The 19,621-nt window shown below is 40.0% G+C and overlaps 1 protein-coding gene and 1 long non-coding RNA gene across 2 annotated transcripts; both read right to left on the minus strand.

The window, feature by feature from the left end:
* Positions 1-2,978: 2,978 nt before the first annotated feature.
* On the minus strand, positions 2,979-10,126 carry tmem110l (transmembrane protein 110, like). The gene is made up of 8 exons (XM_030113691.1): positions 9,937-10,126; positions 7,467-7,515; positions 7,287-7,382; positions 7,087-7,208; positions 5,585-5,697; positions 4,718-4,801; positions 4,493-4,624; positions 2,979-3,478 (listed from the first exon to the last, which is right to left on the minus strand). The coding sequence occupies exons 1-8, from the start codon at positions 10,124-10,126 to the stop codon at positions 3,350-3,352; spliced, it is 915 nt and encodes a 304-aa protein (XP_029969551.1). The 3' UTR covers positions 2,979-3,349.
* A 1,129-nt stretch (positions 10,127-11,255) lies between these two features.
* LOC115404390 (uncharacterized) lies at positions 11,256-19,402 on the minus strand. The gene is made up of 3 exons (XR_003933347.1): positions 14,497-19,402; positions 14,181-14,336; positions 11,256-12,911 (listed from the first exon to the last, which is right to left on the minus strand). It is a non-coding gene; the product is annotated as an uncharacterized LOC115404390 (long non-coding RNA).
* Between the last annotated feature and the right edge of the window lie 219 nt (positions 19,403-19,621).

Genomic DNA, 19,621 nt, shown 5'->3' on the forward strand with positions numbered 1-19,621 from the left:
TTAAAAGGTTTTATGATACTTTTTTCTACAATAATTTTGTAATTGTAAATAAAACATTTAAAACATTCAAACCAACGTGTTTAACCCACTTCTGTGCACACATTTAATCCTACGGAAATGTGCACTTCTTTTGACTTTTTCCTAATGTTTTCACTCAAAAACACTTTTGTCAGGAGGTTTTCTGTTTTTTTCTTTTTTCCGAGTCTTGTTTACACTGTGATGCACTTCAGGATCGATGGAGGTGAACTTAGTTGACGACAGCCGGACATGGAGTTTTCCTGAACATCACAGGGTAAACACACATTCACAGACACACAGTTTAACCTCAAATGTGCGTTTTTTTCACTGTGGGAGGACATTAGAAAACCTTGAGAGACCTGGTGCGAAATACAGCAAAAAAGCCACAAAAAGCTCAGCTGGGGTGACAGTGTGGTGTTCTGTCACTATTTTTAAGAAATTATTTAAAAAGGAAACCACGTTCATGGTAAACATTTCAAAGGAACCAATCACATGCAGGGATTAAACGGTACATTTTCGGCCAACACCTGAGGGAAAGCAAAGACGGAAATATATCATTGAAGCACAAATTGGCCATAAACTCTTAAAATCATACCAAAGCTACACTTGTCAATTTGTAGCACAACTTTACTCACCAAAATGTGAAAAAATTAGGTCAATAAAGGGTTAAGAGGGAATTAAACAGGTTTTCCAACAGTATAATCCTGCCCAGAAGCTTTGCTGTTACCGAGAAATAATCTAACACACACACACACACACACGCACGCACGCACAGGCTCTGCCCTGTCATCAGGTGCAGGTCACAGGGCTCCAGGCCACGCCCACACAGGTGTGCTCGGGGTCCCGTGTCCCACTCAGGGCGTCAGTCGTCACCCCCCGCAGGAATTCAAACCGCAAACAGCAGATTTGTGTGTCAATCATCTTTATTCAGCGTACGGATTCGCCAGATACATTCAGTAAGAAGCACCGCGGCCGGTTTATAGACTCCGCCCGTATTCCATTCATATATTTAATATAGCAAAAAAAAAATAATAATAACACAAGATACTTGATAATATAAAACATCACTGAAAAAAACTGTTTGGACCATTGAAACCACGACTGTAAACAGATAAATGGAATCATGTGATCATAAATACAAACTCTGGCTAATCTCCTCCTATCTGATTTCTTACCACAGATCAGACCACAACAGATAAAGTCAAGTATAGATACACAAAAGAATAAATTAAATAAATGTGCAGCATCTCATAATATTGAGCAACTTGATCATCCCAATTTGATTCATTTTGATTCATTTTTAGGCGATCAAGTTCAAAAGTAAGTAATGAGCTCATATATTTTGACATTACAGGTTAAATACTGATGAGAAGTAAATATTTTACTGGTTGTAAGTGAGCATAAAGGTGCTAATGGGATGTTTTGTGATTCTTTTCCTCATCTGATGTTAATTATTTAGTGTTGATTTCATTAAATGTTGAATAAATACTGACGTTCTCTGGATAGTTGGACTTGTCAGGGATCTCCTTATATGGTCAAGAGGCTGATGTCAAACTACAAAGCTGCGCGTCAGCGTCATTTCTGAAGAATGCTAACCAATCGGAAAATATGAGATTCTTAAAGGAGAAGAAAGTACTTCAGTAAATCACGAATCCTTTAAGTTAGCGTTTGAAACAAAATATTTAGCATATTAAAAAAAAAAAAAAACTTTTCTCTGAGCGTTACGATGTGTATCATCTCAAACTTCGACTCAACATCGAGTTTTCACCCCCAGCAGAGGCTGCAATACACTGATCCAAAAACATCAATACACCTTCAGAAACACTTCACTATGACACCATGAAACTTACATCATCCCTGAAAACTAGCAGGACGGCTCAACTTTCACTTCAGGTCAGGAATGTTCAAAAATGTTCAAGTAATTTTGACTTTATGAGAATTGGAGCGCCTTGATGATCAAAAGATCGTCAAACTTCATTGAGGTTTACACACCCGAAGCTTTGCTTTACTACAAAAAAAAAATAAAAAATACACAATCAGACAGCAAACAAAGAAGAAACCTGGATTTCAAAGTAATTTTGCAGCTTTCATTATATATAACTATCTCATTGTTAAACTGGGCTTTTTTCTCCTTTATCTTTGAGACCGACACAAACAAAAGACCATGAAAAAGAGCATAATACATCCCCATGTTCTACTTTTTCATGAGTTTCTGAAAACTTCCTGCATATTCCAGGGGATTTTCTCTCGTTACTGTTCGCTACATGGAGAATCTTTGGACGGCCGTCAGCAATTTCAGTCATTTTCAATGCAATAAAGTCAATAATGTCACAACTTGCCAACAACGGATTAAAATATTTGCACAGTTACATGACTGAAGCATCATTTAAAAATGTTTTAATAATGCAGAAATATCAGGATGCTTTTCTTGGAAAGATCTGAAGTTTTTAAAGTTTGTGCAGTTTGCTGATCTAAAAATAAGAACAATGTATACTACGGTCTATAAATTGCTGTAAATTATTATGAAATTGGCTTTATCATATTTAAATTGAGCAGAATATTACATTATTGGCACATAAATACATTACTGGCTGCTACATATCATTTATTAGTCTCTAGCATGTAAAAGTGGGAATTTTCCCAACATTATAGAGATGAATGATTCAAAGTTCGATTCGGAATAACGTTTTGAACTACTTTTATTCATCTGCAGAAACTGAACTGTTTAGTCAAAACCTTTCTTCTGATGTTTCACTTAAACAGCGGCGTCAACGCACCGTCATTACAGAACCATTTGAAGAAAATGTTTTTTTTTTTAAGACTATCATTTAAAGTATTCTTGAATAAAGAAGGTGTGTGTGGTTGAAAGTGAGAAGAGAGCAGCTGAAGGCGGGCGGAGGTGCGGGAGTCGCTACACTTTGATTAGAACGGTGTGTTTGAAGCCTGAGCATTAAAGAGCACTTTAATATATATGCAGCGTACTTGACTTTTTTTTTTTTTTTCCTTCTAGCTCGTCTTTGGAATCGGATATACCATAAATGAGTCTCTTTAGACCGGCAGAAAGTCCCCCGCTGCGGAGAGAAGACAGATTTATCTCTGATTGCGTTCGGCCTTTGTCATTACCGCCCGTGGGCGTCTCCCCGCGGGCGCCGTCTTCCTTAACCGTCCCTCTGATGTTGAGGCAGCGAGGTGGCGGGATGCCTTCCAAAATGCCGTTTTGTGCGTACGAGAGGAGCGTGCACGTGGAGGAAAGGCCTCTGAGGTAGACCGATCCGCCGAGTGTTTGCCGCGCTGCTCTGTGTGTGAACGACGAGTCGGAGTCACCTGGGTTTCACACCATCACCCAGCTGGGCCTCAGCGGGCCGCCCGAGTAGTGCACGGCGGGGACGGGCCCGGCGTCGTCCGCGTCCTCCTCGCCCTCCGACGCCTCCTCCGTGTCGCTCTCCACCGTCAGCAGGACCTGGCGGAGGACAGCAGTGAATCAGATCAGGAGGAATCTCTCATTTCCGCGTTCCTCGCCTGAAGCGGAAAATCTCCCGTTTTCTCCCGCAGCAGCAGCAGGATTTCACATTTCCACACCCGTTTGACATTTACGGCACGATAAAGCTCCGGTGTGTTGCGTCACGTTTGGGACGAACATGCGGAAAAGCAGATGTGGCCTCAAAGACCTGAGGATGAAGACATCCTGCACACCGAGGAGAACACCTGGGCGTCTACCAACGGCAAAATAATCTGATCTAATCTCAGTTATTCATGTGACAGAAACAGATTCCAGGTGGATTTATAGACCGTGTGTTTCCCTAATTTATTAGCGTGAATCTAGAACTAGACTTGGAAAGGTCTCCTGGAAATGTTTATATTCAGGAGTTTCTTTTGATTATATTTTCTGTTGAAATCTCCCTTTTTGGTCTTTCCTACATACACACATACAACCGTCCCTCCGATTCTAGTTTCAGTCAGATTCTAAGTTCTTCACCCCCCCAAAACGGGGACGAGCACGAGGAGCCTTGGTCTGTTTCTTGGTCTATACTCATCCGGGTTTGTTATTAAGTGCAGAGAGATAAAATCTGTCTGGTTTGGTGTGTGTGTGTGTGTGTGCTGTGCTCATCCACCCAAAACAACAGGTGACACTCAGTGTGACTGGAACATCGGCCCTCAGCAGCTACTTTCATGCACATTAAAGTCTTTTCTTCCTCGCCGAGCGAAGACCTTAAAGTGTCCCTCTGCCGTCTGCGTCCTTCTGCTCTTCATGCTTGGTGGGAAAATTGACTTTTTTTTTTTTTTAACAAGATCAAAAGTAATCCCTTGATAAGACGATGAGTCACTTCCAGAGCAGATGGTTTGTCTCCTTAAGAAAAACAGTCTAATTTGATCTTGACTGGTAAAACAGCGCCATGAATGACCTTTAACTGATCATAAAACCAATTTTAACGAAACCTTATAGTGGAAAATAAAGCGATATGTCCAGTCTCACCCGCGACTCCTCGCCGCTGCTCCAGGGCGGAGAGTCGGCCTTCTTGGCCGGGGCGTCGCAGGAGTCGTCCAGGCTCTTCATCGTCTTGTACTTCCTCATCATCAGGCTGTCCACCACCCAGAACATGATGGACTAGAAGAGGAGCCAGAGAACATTCCTGTTGAGAACAGATCCCCCCCCTCCGCCTCCCCCCTCCCCCCATCTGGGCGCCCGAGCGTGACTCACGTTGACGATGAAGGGCACGATGAGCATGACCAGCACCAGCTCCAGCTGAGGGTTCGCGATGTAGCTGAGCAACACTTCCTGCAACTGAGCACAAGAAAAATGATTTAATCCACCGACGTGAGAGAAGACGGCTTCACACTGCTGTTTATTTTCACTTCAGACACTCAAATAAAAGCATCTTTCTGGCTGCAGTCTCAATAAAAACAAGTTTGCGCGAGGCCACAGCTCTTCCACTGGGAAATAATGAGGAGCAAACAAACTCCTGCTGCTCAGCGCAGAGGTTAAACCGGACATGAAAACACGCAAACAAACACCCGTTCCCGACGTCTGAGCGTCGCTTCCGTGTTTCCATTCAAACCCGTCTCCGTCCCGCTGCTTGTTTATTCCAGAGGAATCTCCAACAACAACAGAGGAAACGCCGCGTATAGGGTTTAAAGTATATGGGAAAGTTTTCGGGGCTTTATTTAGTCGTAACACAAACATAATGTGGCAATAAAGTGCACCGATGGCTGCTCAGCGGTGGCACAAAGGTCAGGGAAGCGAGCTTCTAACTGGGAGTTTGCCGGTTTGAATCCCACAGCTGATTTAGTCAGTGAACTTTGACCTCGGGCTGCTCGGAATGAGTCGGGAAGGACCTCGGGCATGAAACCTTTTAGAAGACGTACTATTGAAAAACAGGAAATTAAGTAAAAACCAGTGGTTTCTCAGACGAACGGCTGCTTTCTGGCAATGCTGCTCTGCTGTGGGTTCGTTTTTGTTTTCATTGTAAAATGAAAAAGGTGCTACACCATAAAACTCAATACATTTCCTCTCAATAAAGTTCAACAACAAATAGAATTCTGGGACAAAGCCGCATGCGAGTCCTACTTTGGACCATCCGGGGACGAGCAGCACCAGGCTGATGACGCCTTTCTCCAGCACCATGATGAGCAGGTAGACGCCACACTGGCCGAGCCAGGCCGCCGCCTGCGGGGGGTCGCCTGGAGGAGACGGACACAGAGGAGTTAGGCTCAATCTCTCTCATGGGGAGAGGTGATGCAAATAAGGAAACGTCGGCGACCGCGAGTTTTAAACCAACTTGTCTAAATCAAGACGTTTTGAATTTCTAAATGTTTCCTCTGCGGGTCTGAGGCGGCCTCGTTCGCCCCCCAGCTCCAGTCTTCGGGTCTGTATCGCAGGTGTCTGGACACGGCAGACACAAAAAGGCGAGCGGTCTGTCATTAACCGCAGGAAGGAGGAAGGAAGATTAGCGGGCAGACGGAGAGAAAGGGGGGAAGAGAGAAAACAAAGAAACAAACAAACCACTTATCATCGCTTCAAGGTGTCTTTATTACAGGCTAATTCAGCCCGTCAGGCGCAGCGCTTCTACTCTCTCGCTTCTCTCTCACACACACACACACACTCGGTACTGCTCACACACTTCGCTGGAAAACACGTCAGGCGTTTTCCCACATTTTAACTGTGATAAAAACATGAAATATTAAAATATTTAGAATTAATCCAAGATTTTAAATGTCGAATGTCCAAAATTTCAGAAATATTTCAGTTTATGTGAAATTGTACAAGAATCGGACAGATCTTTCATATAAATTTGCAAAAAAATTTACTTTTCCTTTATATTGTAGTTATTAGAGACGTTACTGTACATCTCAGTTAAATCTACATTCAAGTTACAGCTTCAAAGCTAGACTATTTACATGTTTTAATGTAGGGAATGGTGGATTTTTGTTTGTCAAACGTTCAAGGAAAGATTTGTACTTTTTTTTATTACGTGTTTTTGATACAAACAAATATGGCTGCCAGCATGCTAGAAGAAGACTTTTTTTCAAGTAGGGTTTTACTTTTGTTGTACAATGACAGGTTAAAAAAAAATCTGATAAAAATGGAATTTCAACATGGAAAATGTATTTTTTTTCTATCAAAAATAATCACACAAAACCAGTAACATCGTTAGAATATGCCTATAATTAGTTTTTCAAGATGTACCATTTTAATTATTATTAGTGCTACCACAATTTACTGCACCACAGAGAAATCCCTCTGAAAACATCTCAACTTTTATTAAAAAAAGTGATCACAGTAAAAAGTGTAATGTTCACAGACAGTGCAATATAATATGGAAATGTAGTATTGATGAGAGATTCATAATACTGAACTGAGTTATTTAAGTGAATGAACGACTCCTTTAACTTGAGAAAAAGCACATTTCCTACTTCACTGTTGTGCTCTCTTTGAGCTACAGCGCCCTCTGGTGGCAAAAACTCCAAAATACACAAATTCCCTTTTTTTTTTTTTTTTATACAAATAATAAGACTTGTTCTGTCTCTTCCCACCAGCATAAAGCTCAGAGTGAAAGATTTCCTGCTCACCGTATTCTCCGAACATGAGCAGCGTCCACTCCTTGTACTCCACCAGCCTGGACACCAGCTTGACGGCCAGCCAGATGACCAGCATGCCCAGCGTGGCGTCCAGCAGGAAGTTCATCAGGTACCTTTTGAGAGGAGTCTCGGTTAAATCGGGGCTTCGCTCGGGGCCGTGGCGGCCGTCTGCGGCGAGGACGGGGACTCACAGCGAGCAGGGGTCTTCCTTGGTGAGCGTGGACAGGAAGACGTTGGCAAAGTGGATGAAGAGCGCGCCGATGGCCTGCTTGGACGTGTCGAAGAACCTGGATGAGATCAAAAGGTCAGAGTTCAGAATTCCCTAAAGTGTGACGGCGTGTGTCGGGAGGAGGAAGGAGAGGCTTTCTCACCAGATCCTCCACGGCCGTCTGATCCCGACGGGCTCTCGAAACCTTTTCACTGGAGGGAAAACACGAAATACGTCAGTTAGTACACAGCCGACACACGTTCACGGTCTCGATTCAGCCTAGTGTGCTCGCAGCGTTCAGGAGGAGATGAAATGCTTGGCGTCACATCAGGGATGAACTGCTCCTCTGTTTCTTTATCTCGTCACCTCTCAGGGTCGGACAGTGTGACTTGCATGAGGGAACAGGACCGAGGCTTCATAAGTTATTCTGAGGGTTTAAAAAAATGTTGAATATCTCAGTAAATAAGTTGTTCCCAAAAGGAGAGAAAGTCTCAAAGTGCTTGAAGTTACTCTCTTAAATCTCAATCTCTTTGGCGTGCGGCAACAGCAGGCAGCAAGTGGAAGGAAATTCACAAAAATAGCTTTGAGGAAGACGGAGGAGAGCGGGGATGAGCCCTGGCACTCTGCCCCGAACGCTCGGCTGCACACCAGTAATCTGACTACATATTAACAGACGAGCTCTGAAAACACGGCGGGGGAGGGGGGGATATCGATCCCTCCGCGAATCAGTGGAGGCTCAAGCTCATTGATCTGAGAGAATCAGCTGCTCGATCAGCTGATGAACAAATCCGCTGACCTTTTTTGAAAGCTGAGTATTCACTCATATCCACATAAACGCTCCTTCCTCTTTACCATTGTCGGCATAATTCGGTGGAGCAGATGACGGTAAACTGACATATCAGGGTCATTTACACGCTCTAAATCAGCGGTGTCAAACCTGAGGCCTGTGGGCCAAAACTGACCCACCAGCTACGCCAACCTGGTCCATGAGAAGACCTGTGTGAAGTGTAACTTCATCTTTCAATAAATTTGGGTTTTGTTACAAGATATGCAATCAAATTTTTTCCTTTATATACTCACACTTCTAAGCCACAAAGGGAAACATTTAGACATGTTAAAGAAAAAGTGAGCACAAAACTAAAAACTGAATTTTGGAAGAGTTTAAGAATAATAAGAAACACTTCAAGTTCACTGTTCAGCTCCATAAAAATGTTTAACCTGCCTGCAGTGCAAATGTGGGTAAGACGCTGAGCATTTTCCCAGTCAGCTGCCACAGTATCACAAGTTTTATGGCCGTCAGGAGCCATTGTTTGGTCTGGGTCAACACTCAGCAGGCACACAAGGAGTATCTTGTTCAGCAGGTTTATGTAAACAGTAGAACGACCTTAAAAACACACAGCTATGTGCACATTTATGAAAGACTACACTGTACGGGAATTAGACACTTCAGAATGTGATGTTTGAAGATATTTTGGTGGTTAAAAAGTAAATAATTGTATCTTTTTTCTGGAGAAGTAAATTGTTTTTGTCTGTTATTCTATACTGGTTGACATTACAATCCAAGACATCAAGACCAATAACATTAAAATGTGTTTAACCTTTAATCTTGGTCTTCATTTGACCAGAAATAAATATGCAGAAGGAAAAACATTTCTCCCTCTGCTGTATTACTCACACATTCATTCACTATCTGATGAAATCCAATTCAAATCTTTGAGGAAATGAATTAAAGGGACAGGAAATTCCATTTGTCTATTGTTTACTCTCTTACTCTGTTCTAGGTTTACTTGAATTATTGTCAAATTTGACTGACTGTGTGTAGTTTACCCAAAAAACATCGACTTTTCTGGAGCTTTTCTTAATTCTGGCTGAGAAAAAAACGTGTCAACACTCCCTTTAAAAATATTGCTATTTAGTTTGCTGCCTTATCAGAGGGAAACGCGTTTCTTTTGAACAATATTTCAAGTCATTTGTAGCTTTTTTTGTGTTTTTAGTAAATTCGGCATACGTATGCAACACATTTGAGGCGTATTTTTATCAAAAACATAGAATGATTTATCAGCTTACTCACGCACAACATTGCGGACGTGGAAGGCGTCGCTAACGATTGCCATCAACAACATACCTCAAATTTATTATAAGTAAGCGCTATTTACGATACTTGAAGTTGGCCGAAATGTGAATCTAGTCTTTATTAATCGAGTACAGCATATAGAATAGCGCCATGTACTTCTTTTAAAATGAAACGGCAAGACATCGTTAAATTCGCGTATTTTCCTATGAGTTGTGGTGGCAAGCTAAATGGACTACATAAAAACAAACGCCAATGATAGCTGACAAAGCATGATTCTGACTATTTAAAATGAGCCGAATTCAAAGTAGGGCCTTTATTAGTTGCCGGATGGCCAAATTAACCTTTATATGAAACTTACTCTTGCTAAAAAAGCAAATTAGCGGGTCCCTCTATGGGGTTTGGTGATAAGCAAAAGTATCTCAATGAAGACAAACGTCAACAAACCGCCACGTGGACGGGGCACTCGTTCTAAATGATCTGCGTGATGTGTGGATTGTAATCCCGAAGGGGACGTGGATTTGGGGATTTGCGTGGGGTGTAGCGGTGAACAGGTACCCACACATGAGCGTGCTGAAGGCGACGATTCCCAGGAGTCCCTGGATTAGCACGCCGAAGCGGTCGGTCAGCGCTCCGTTATCGCAGCCGTGCGGGTTCGCCTTGTTAATGTCCGTCATGTTCATATCTTCGAAACTGGGATTGTCCAGAAACCTCCTCACCAGGAACACCCCGCTGTATCCGTACATGTCCATAGCGGCAGAGACAACAACAACAACACGGTGGGTCCGAGACAAAAGCAGCACTTCCTCCTCCTCGGTGGGATTATTGTTTCTTCACTGGAGAAAATCCAGCAAATGAAAGTCCTCGGATCGATCCAATATGAAGTCTTTTTCTCCTTCAGAGGCTGCTGCAGCATCCCGTGATGCAAACACAAACAAGAGGTTCCATTATCTGACTCACCTCCATGTTTATGTCAAGAAAACAAGAAGATACTGATTATGAAGCTACACAACAGGAAGCGCGCTTCCGGATTAATGCTTTTTCAGAATAAAAGCACGGGAGTTTGGCAGGAAACCAGCGGGATTAAGCTTCAGCAGCCGCTCACATAACCTGCTTTATTTCTGCATGTTTCTTCCAAATGTTACATAATCTGTAATGTTCAGTCCTCAGTCTGAGCTATTGAATTAACATGCACGTGCACGCATACATGACACATGGGTGTCCAAAAACTATCAACTTCTTAAAATATATTTGCATTTTAAAGTGACTGCAAAGAGCTGGAAACTGTCACACACAATGCTGTAAATATGACACAAAGAAAGAAAAAAATGACCAAAAATGCAAAGATTGAAGTAATCCAAGTGATGTTAACAGTTAGGAAAAGAGAAAGCAATTTTAGGGTCAAATCAAGGAAGTTAAACCACCAAAACGAGTCATTAAAGTAAAATCTCTCAAAATACAAACAAAATGGAAAAACATCTGGTTGAAATGTATGAAACCAAGCATGACGAGACAAAGAATATGGGGGGAAATTTGAAAAGTAGTGGGGAAAAAACACAAACAGAATACATAAAGAGAAGAAAATAACAAATATGAGCAAACCACAAATTTAAGACACACAGTCATGGTTACACAAAATGTGAGAATGTCACTAAAGAGTTGGAAAAATACATTAAAATACTTCAAAAGTTAACTTTACCGAAAAGTGCTGCAAAAATAATACAAAACAATACAAAAACAACCAAGTTGTGACAAAAACTTGTTTAAAATGTGTAATCATACAAAATTAAACTGCTGTTCGTGCGTTAAAAAATTGATAACACACAAATGGACAAAAAAAAAACACAATCACAATTACACAGACTGACTGCATCAGTTGAGAGATGTAAAACAAGCAAATGAAACATGACATTTCTTTAATGTTTAAACAAATGTTAAACAAATTGACCACAAAAGGACCAAATGTTAACTGAGACATACAAAATGACCAAAAAAAGGGTCTAAAACTGCACTTGATCTCATACAAAAAGATGTAAAATAAGAGAAAAGACTCAGAATGTGATGAAGTAAGACCATAAAAAGTGTGAATACATAAAATAGCTGCAGTCAGGAAGCAAAAGTGGCCAAACTGAGGAACAAAATTATCTAAGAAAGACACAGTGGCAAATAGAAAACATACAGCTCCACATGTTGACTACAAAAAGGCAGCATGTCATGATTAAAAAAAGAGATATGGGCTGTCACACAAATGCACTGAAAAAAATAACTTTGAAGATTTACTTAAAAAAATCCTCGTAACAATTTGCACTAACACTTTTTAAGTAAATTTTACTGCTTCAAAATCAAGTATAGCTTACCTCCCAGAAACAAGTAATATATACATACCATTACAAGTAACAGTTATGAAAACATCAAGTAAATGTTACTTCATTATCATAAAGTTAGAAGTAAAATTTATTTTAAATAATCAAGTAAAGTGAATTAATTTTTTTTCAGTCAGCAACATAATATTAACACAATGCATCTGGATTTAATGTTATGAAATAATTAAGTAATTTTTATTTGTTGAACAATTCATTACTCATTTGTATTAAGTTGATTTACTCACTACAATTATGTAAATGTTAATTTTCTTTTGATAAACATCAAATTTGAATTTCTCTGCATTTAATATATCACAAATAAAAAAAAACAGTTCAAATACAGTTTATGAACACTAAACAGCAATTCTTCCTCCAATTCTTTCTGTAATCACGAATTTGCAGTTGTGCTATTCAAACATTAAAACATTGCAACATTTCAGCCAGCACACTTTATTAGTAGACTTCGGAGAATGCAAATTAAAACATTTAGGTATTAAAACATCAACAGCTTAAAAGGCAGCTAACAAATACATTGTTAACTTTACCTTCAGCATAAATGTGTGAACATGAATGACAGGAAAAGACCAGGTGCCTTAGTCTACACAAAATGGGAAACATTTCTAATCACACAACTTCCCACAGTTAGTCATCCAGGGCACAGTTGAACTCCGAGGTGAGGCGCCAATTCTTAACGGCATAAGCAGAACATCACTCACCATTTTACAGTTTCACAAATACTTACAAAGTTTCCTTTTTTTTTTTTTTTTGTTCCAAGTCAATATCTCAGCAGTGAAGGTCCATATACAGACAAGCTGCTGTACTGCTGAATATAAACAGAAGGTCCAAAGGAGGTGACATGCTTGCTGTGATGACAGCATCTAAGACAGCAACTTCAACTTTAAAGCTTATACTTTTGGGGCCAACTTGATCCCATCCAGCTCCCGGAAAAGTTTCAGAAACACCTCAAAAGTATAGCGCAGTGCTGGCGGATATGCAAGACTGAGGCATAAATCAGACCAATAAGCAGTGCACAAGCTTTAGAAATAGTCCCGCATCCTGGTAACATCTCCTTGCCTTCAAGAACGATGGACACATCTACAGGATCCTCTCCATCAGCTCCATGGACGACCAGGATTTTGAGGATGTGCTGAGTGGCATCACTGCGGCTATCCACCTGCATAAAATATACGAAAGGCATAAGTCAAAAAAACTGATCAGGGAAAAATGCACACCTATGCTAAAAATCATTTAAGGAAAAGTTCGGTTTAAACAGCTTTCACGTTGTTTATAGAATGAAGTACAACAATATACTCACCCCGAATGCTTTTCTGATCCGAACAGTGCTTCGGGAGAAATTTAGATTCAAAATCAAGCGGCGGACCTCCATATACAGCTAGCAGACGGGGCATCGGTAACGCTGCTCCTAAAACGACTTTAATCGTCCAAAAACTCATTAGTTTCCCAATATTTCATCATGGTCCGCTCAGCCTCTCCTCCACGACAGCCCAGTGTCCAGATCAATGTTGTTGTTGTTTTGTTGACCTCTGAACTGAAAGCTTTGTTTATGGCTGCCGCGCCATGCGCAGTACAGCTCTGGCCAGCCGTTCTTCTCTTTGCCTCTGTGTTCGCCTTTCGATGAGCGCTTCATCTGTATACTCTGGCTCCAAACTGTAAGGACACTCTTCATATTCAAAGTTCTCGTCCACAACATCTTCATCCGATCGATATTCGTCCATTTTACACTAAACTGGAAGAAGAAAGTTGTTGTGTAGCTTCCGGTAGCCCCTGAAACAATGAGCCGTACTGCACATGCGCACAGCAGCCGTAAACAAAGCTTTCAGTTCAGGTCAACAAAACAACAAAAACATTGATCTGGACACCGGGCTGTCGTGGAGGAGAGGTGTGAGCGGACCATGATGAAATATTGGGAAACTAATGAGTTTTTGGACGATTAAAGCCGTTTTAGGAGCGGCGTTACCGATGCCCTGTCTGCTAGCTGTATATGGATGCCCACCACTCGATTTTGGATCTAAATTCAGATTCGGATTCTAAAATCAGAAAAGCATTTGGGGTAAGTATATTGTTCTACTTCATCCTATAAACAACGTGAAAGCTGTTTAAACCGTACTTCTCCTGTAATATATACACCCGTGGGGCAAATTACATGTAATGTTAATGATAAATATAAGTGTATCACTGTTCACACATGGATGCAACAGCATGGAAGGCTATAAACTTTACAAGCAAAATTACCACAAACAAAACTAATGAAAACAGAAGGGGCACATCAGAGTGTGCAGGGCAGGTCACATGCTGCAGTGTCCAACCGTGCTGTCATCAGCCTGTCAAAGTGATACTTTGCAGTGTGCTTGAATACCTGAACTATGAAATGGCGATGTGATTTAGACTAGCAAAATTCTGAGTAGGGTACTACCCTACAAACCTGATTTAATTTGTCCAGGAATGGCCTCAGTTTGGTTCCCACAGCACCTCCCTTGGTCTTCATCAGAGTAGTAAGTTTCGGTGTGTAGTGGTCGAGTTTGTACATGAAGGTCTGCTCCAAGGAAATTGTAGTGATTCTCCTGAATTCCTCCTTGATCTGAAATGACAAAAGATTATAACATCAAAAACTGGGCTAAATACTGTCATGCAGAATGAAGGGAGGGTGTCCTCAGTGTAGGGCATTTCAAAGCATGCAGATATTAATGGTGGATTAAGCAAGCGGGTATTACAATTTTGGGGTTTACATATTTACCTACCTCAGCTTCACAAAACAAAGTAGGCCATCTCTCTCTGAAGTCAGTAGCAGCTGGACTGTCCATCACAACCTCAAGCCTTCAACAAGAGAATCATCTGAGTTACTGTTCCACTGCATTTAGCTCTGTTTCATATTAGCTCCATTAATTAACCAAGCTCAAGTTAAAAGCAAACGTCACTAAATGGAGTGAAACAGCTAACATTAGCAGAGCTGTCCTGCATTAGTAGCACATTACATACACTGAAATATTACTCACTTCGTTTACTCTACTGATTTACCAAGCATAACTCACAATTTAGCTTCACTAAAGTGAAACAGCTAACCTTAGCGTAGCTCTCCTTCACAGATAGCACTAGGTGTGGATGCCATTGTGTTAAATTTGGTCACATTAGCCAACAAGATTAAAACTAAAATCAATGCACGCAAGAAACTATCTCACGGATCAACATGTCATCACAAACTTTAAGCAAAGAGGCAATAACTTACGTTTCACCGGAGCTCACACTTCGCAGCTGAGCAGCACATGTGACAGACCGACCTGTACCCGGTGGAGCTTGAACCGTTAATCATCGCGGGCTCTTCTGTCAAACTGCGCATGTGTGGATTCAAACAGAAACTACACTTTCTAATTAAAAGTTACTAACTATTTCTAAGTTTATGCAGAGTGAGCATAAAACATGTAAATACTATGAAGAATTCCACAATACAACTTACTCTTCCTTCACAGTTCATTAAATACATGAATTAAATATAAGGTTTTACTGAAGAAATTTATGTTGTCTCTGAATCAAAATATTACAGTGTAAAAATTAACTAATTAATTAAATATATTTTACTACAGCAAAAAGTCAGTTTTTTCAGTGTGTGATTTTAAATGAAAACACCCAGATTGTGGAAAAAAAAGATACCATGAAATGTAGAAAGACACACAACAAAAGCTGCATGACAAAATACCTGTATGGTTTACAAAGATTCCAAAATGAGCAAAAAGAAATAAAAACAATGATAGATAAAAAATGGTTGGAAATTGTGTATATTTGGTTGCTTTTTGCATGTCTCCTCATCTATCAGGACAAATAATAATAATAAAGGCCTGGATTCCACGTGCAGCTGTGATAGTAGGACAACAGTAAATTAGCAGCTCATTACGGTCACATACTGAGCTTCTGAGCTCATTTAGAACCAACCTCTCCTCGCGCACCTTTAACGCACTCTGCTGACACACCCAGCCTTCACCGCACCGCGTTTTCTCGGTGCTGCGGGGAGAGGACTGTTCGAATCTTCTTCAGTTATCATCTGCAATCAGTGGAAGCTAATGCAGTTTTGGGTTTGGTGGGTTTTTACGCGCGGAGACGCTTTTCTGCAGAAGCATTTAACCACGGGAGGCGTGTGCGTGTGTGCGTGTGTGCGTGTGTGCGTGTGTGTGTGTGTGTGTGTGTGTGTGTAATCCTTTCTCCCGTGCGCTCTGAAAAGCTCCTTCCCTGCATGGCAGATTAATGGAGCACGGCGCACGCTTCCACCATCTGTTCCAGGAGCACGGAGCAGCATCTCACCGGCTCCTACGCCTCTTCCTCTTCCTCTTCCTCCTCCTGTCTTCCCTTAATGACTCCTTCTGAGTCTCTATAATCAATCAACAACAATTAATGTCCATCAAAAACTCCAAGATTAACAAGAAAAACACCATCCCTGTTCCTGGTGCGCATGGCTGTGAGTGCCAAACGCGCTTTTTAAAATTCCTGTATTTTGGATGTTGCTGTTGTTTTCAAGGTCTTCAGCGATAATAAAATGATTGTGTTTATGCAACACACACACACACACACACACACACACACACTTTTAAGTGTCATTTATCTCTTTATACAACTTAAAGGGAACGTGGTGGCTATGAAACGGACTGGGGGGATAAAAGGGGGAAAAGGGCTGTTCTGTTGAAATGAACAAAGATCTCCAGTTCATGCGTCCGTTTTCATGCAGTGCTTTGCCGTGATGTTGTTAAAAAAGTTGGACCAGTAGAACACATTTTTACACTTTCAGTTCAAACAAGATCATTCATAAACCGTTTCGTTAGTTGTCATCTCATGTGGTGCTCCATAAAGGAATAATTAGAAACACTGCTGCAGATTGTCACGGATGAGTTACTCACATTCTGATCACATCAAACTCGCAGATTTATTTCCAGGAGTAGAGCAGGAATCTTTCTATTTGTGTTTTGTCAAAGGTCACGTTATGACACACACACACATTCATCAAATGCCTGGAATACATTCCTTACTGGTTGGAACTGTTTGGATATTTAAAAGTTCTGCTCTGTTCTGCTCATCTCAAACTGGAACCACTGGGATTAACCGCTCCCCGCCCGAGTGAGAGCTGTTCGTGTTTATTATGGGATGGAGTGCGCACCTTTGGCCGCCTGGTGCGATGCGCTCCCACCACTAGAGGATAGTGTTGACTTTGATAAGTACTGGCCCCTTGATTAATGAAGTTTATAAAAAGATCACTATGACGATCTGTGATCAAAAAAGAGGTTAAAAAAACGCAATTTTGGCGAGAAATTATTATTATTTCCAATCCCAATTAAGCACAGGCGATCATATTTGGTATCTATGATTTCACTCTATTTCTTCCAAACTTTTGTCTTTTGCCACTTTGAATGCGGAAAAAAAGAAACCTCTTACTCTCTGAGTTTGTCCATAAATTCTCCTGATAGCTTATTGTTTAAAAAATCTGATAAAATATGAAAGAACTTTTGCACCATATTGGATCAAAAGTTTTAAATCACATCTGTGTGTGATGTAAAAACCAAAAGTTTTAAAAATTTAAAGACATTTTGACTAATTTTTTTTAAGATGTCTATCATATGTGTCAAACATAAGGCTCGGGGACCAAAACTGGCCCGCTGATAGGGTCCAATCCGGGCCGCTTGATGACTTTAAAGTGTGAAAACAGACACTAGATTGAGTTAATTATTGTTCCTGGTTTGTTTGCTGAGTCTGCAGTTTTGATAAGAGCCGCACACAGAAATGCTAGCTCTGAATGGAATAGCATAACTTGAAGTTCACATTAGCTCGGATGAAGTTGAGAATACATGCATGCAGATGGCTGAAGAATCCATATTTTTTGGAGGATATCAGGTATTTTTGAACACTTGGAAAGCTGAAAAAGAACAATGTGAAAAAACTTGTTGCCTCTTTTGTTGCAACAACATTTGAAAAGAACAAAAAACTACAAATAAAGGAAATGGTTCACTTTATTTTGCACCAGAGCGTAATGTTTAAACTGTTTTATGGAAAATTCTCTTTATGCTTTCAACTTTTTTTGGCAGCCTTTACATATTACACATTGTTTATCCCTCTTGCTTTTATTGCTAGCATGTACTTTGTACTGTAAAGCACTACAGATATACAATTTGAGTTCAGAGATTAAAAAAGGCATAATAACACTTATTTTTCTTTGTAAAGTCCAATCTGTTTGTTTTTTTTTTGTTTGTTTGTTTTTTGGAAAAACACTGAATTCATTGTATGTTATTGTGGAAAAACTAAGACGAAACACTTGATGCTTTACTTATGTACAGATCATTACTCTGTCTTTTCATTGATCTGCCCCACTTCATATCAAACAGTTTGCAGCCCATGAACTAAACAGCACTGACAACCATGCTATAATATTTATGGTTTTGAGCAGTTTAACCCTTTTACCATTGATTTCATTTCAATAAACGGCTCAAAATGTTTTTAATTTGTTATTTTGAGAAAGCCAGAAGTAAAAATCTTGCACTATGAAGTACTGTGTATATATTTCAGGGAGTGTCACATAAGGGATTAAAGGTGAAATCACGCACATGTAGCTGCACACTTCCTTTAAAGTATCAACGCGTTTATTGTTTTGCATGGCATTATGTGGGTCATCTTCCTGTTAGTTATAAAATGAGACCTGGTGGATAAATAAAGCTCAGTCTCAGTATAAAAAAGTGAGGCTTCCACATGAAGCACATTCAAAACACAACTTGTATCACATCTAAACAGTCAGAAGGTTTATACTCCAACCAAGCGCAAACAGAGCTTCTTGAAAAATACACATTTCCCTGTTATTCACTGTAATCTGAAGAAATTTTAGAGAAAAAAAATATGAATTCCTTTATAAAGTACTGATTTTAAGAACTCCTTGAAAACCTTCTGCTGATAGGACATATAAAAACATTACAGAGTATTGAATAACCTTTAAACATCCAGACTGACGTATTTACCTGAGAAAACATCTACATATTGTGACAAAAACCAAATGTAAAAGAGAACATATGCTCCTGTCATTTCTAATATGGGTTTAAGATGAAGGGAGTGTTTTGTTATCATATTGGTGCAACTAAACCTTTTGTAAGGAAATTATTTAAAATTTTAACCTTTCAAGTCACTTTTAACTTTAAGAGTCCTTCAAATGTGTGATTACACACCACTTACACTCAATGAAAAGCTGACTAAAAATCATGAGTATTTCATGTCTTACATATTCAAAAATGCCTTTAAATTAGATGAAACAGACACCTGAAGATTCATACTTACTGATTACATACTTGAATTTTGGTCCACAGTTGATAAACTACTGCAGGGGTGTAAAACATAAGACGTGTGGGCCAGAACCAGCCCACAGCCTGTGTGTATGTGGTGAAAATGTTGTTTCCACCAAAAAACCAATTATGAGCAAAAACGACAACAATTTCAACATAAAGACAATCTGAATGGAACTTTCCGGTACAAAATACAGTGAAATGTCCCCCAAAAAACTCTTCTTTAGTTGTTACTGTGCATGTTTTGACAAACTCACAGCATGGCTTTGAGGCTAAAGTTAGTTTTTCATGGATTTTTTTTATCTGACAACCCTGACATATAAAATGTTTGTAAAATATAAAGTTGTTTTACATATATTTTGCATTATTCTTGGTTATCAATTAATTTGAGCAAAATAAAAAATAAATGAAAATAGTAGGAGCTGAACAGTGTTTCTTTTAAAGGGTTTAAAACATGGTACCCCTTACAGGACATATACATTTGGAAATAGTGAGTATAAACAACAAAATGTTGTTCAAGAAAATTTCAAAATCTACTTTTTGCAGTCGATCTAAAACAAAACAA

The sequence above is a fragment of the Salarias fasciatus genome, chromosome 17, assembly GCF_902148845.1.
Source record: "Salarias fasciatus chromosome 17, fSalaFa1.1, whole genome shotgun sequence".
In the NCBI taxonomy this organism is placed as follows: Eukaryota; Metazoa; Chordata; class Actinopteri; order Blenniiformes; family Blenniidae; genus Salarias; species Salarias fasciatus.

What these genes read in the sequence shown, in the direction of transcription:
- tmem110l (XM_030113691.1), bottom strand. Translation starts at nt 10,126, where the DNA reads ATGGACATGTACGGATACAGCGGGGTGTTCCTGGTGAGGAGGTTTCTG. An exon ending in GCTCATGTTCGGAGAATACG is followed by an intron (nt 5,698 to 7,086) that starts GTGAGCAGGAAA and finishes CGTCTCCTCCAG; the next exon opens with GCGACCCCCCGCAGGCGGCG. An exon ending in GCAGCGGCGAGGAGTCGCGG is followed by an intron (nt 3,479 to 4,492) that starts GTGAGACTGGAC and finishes GTCCTCCGCCAG; the next exon opens with GTCCTGCTGACGGTGGAGAG.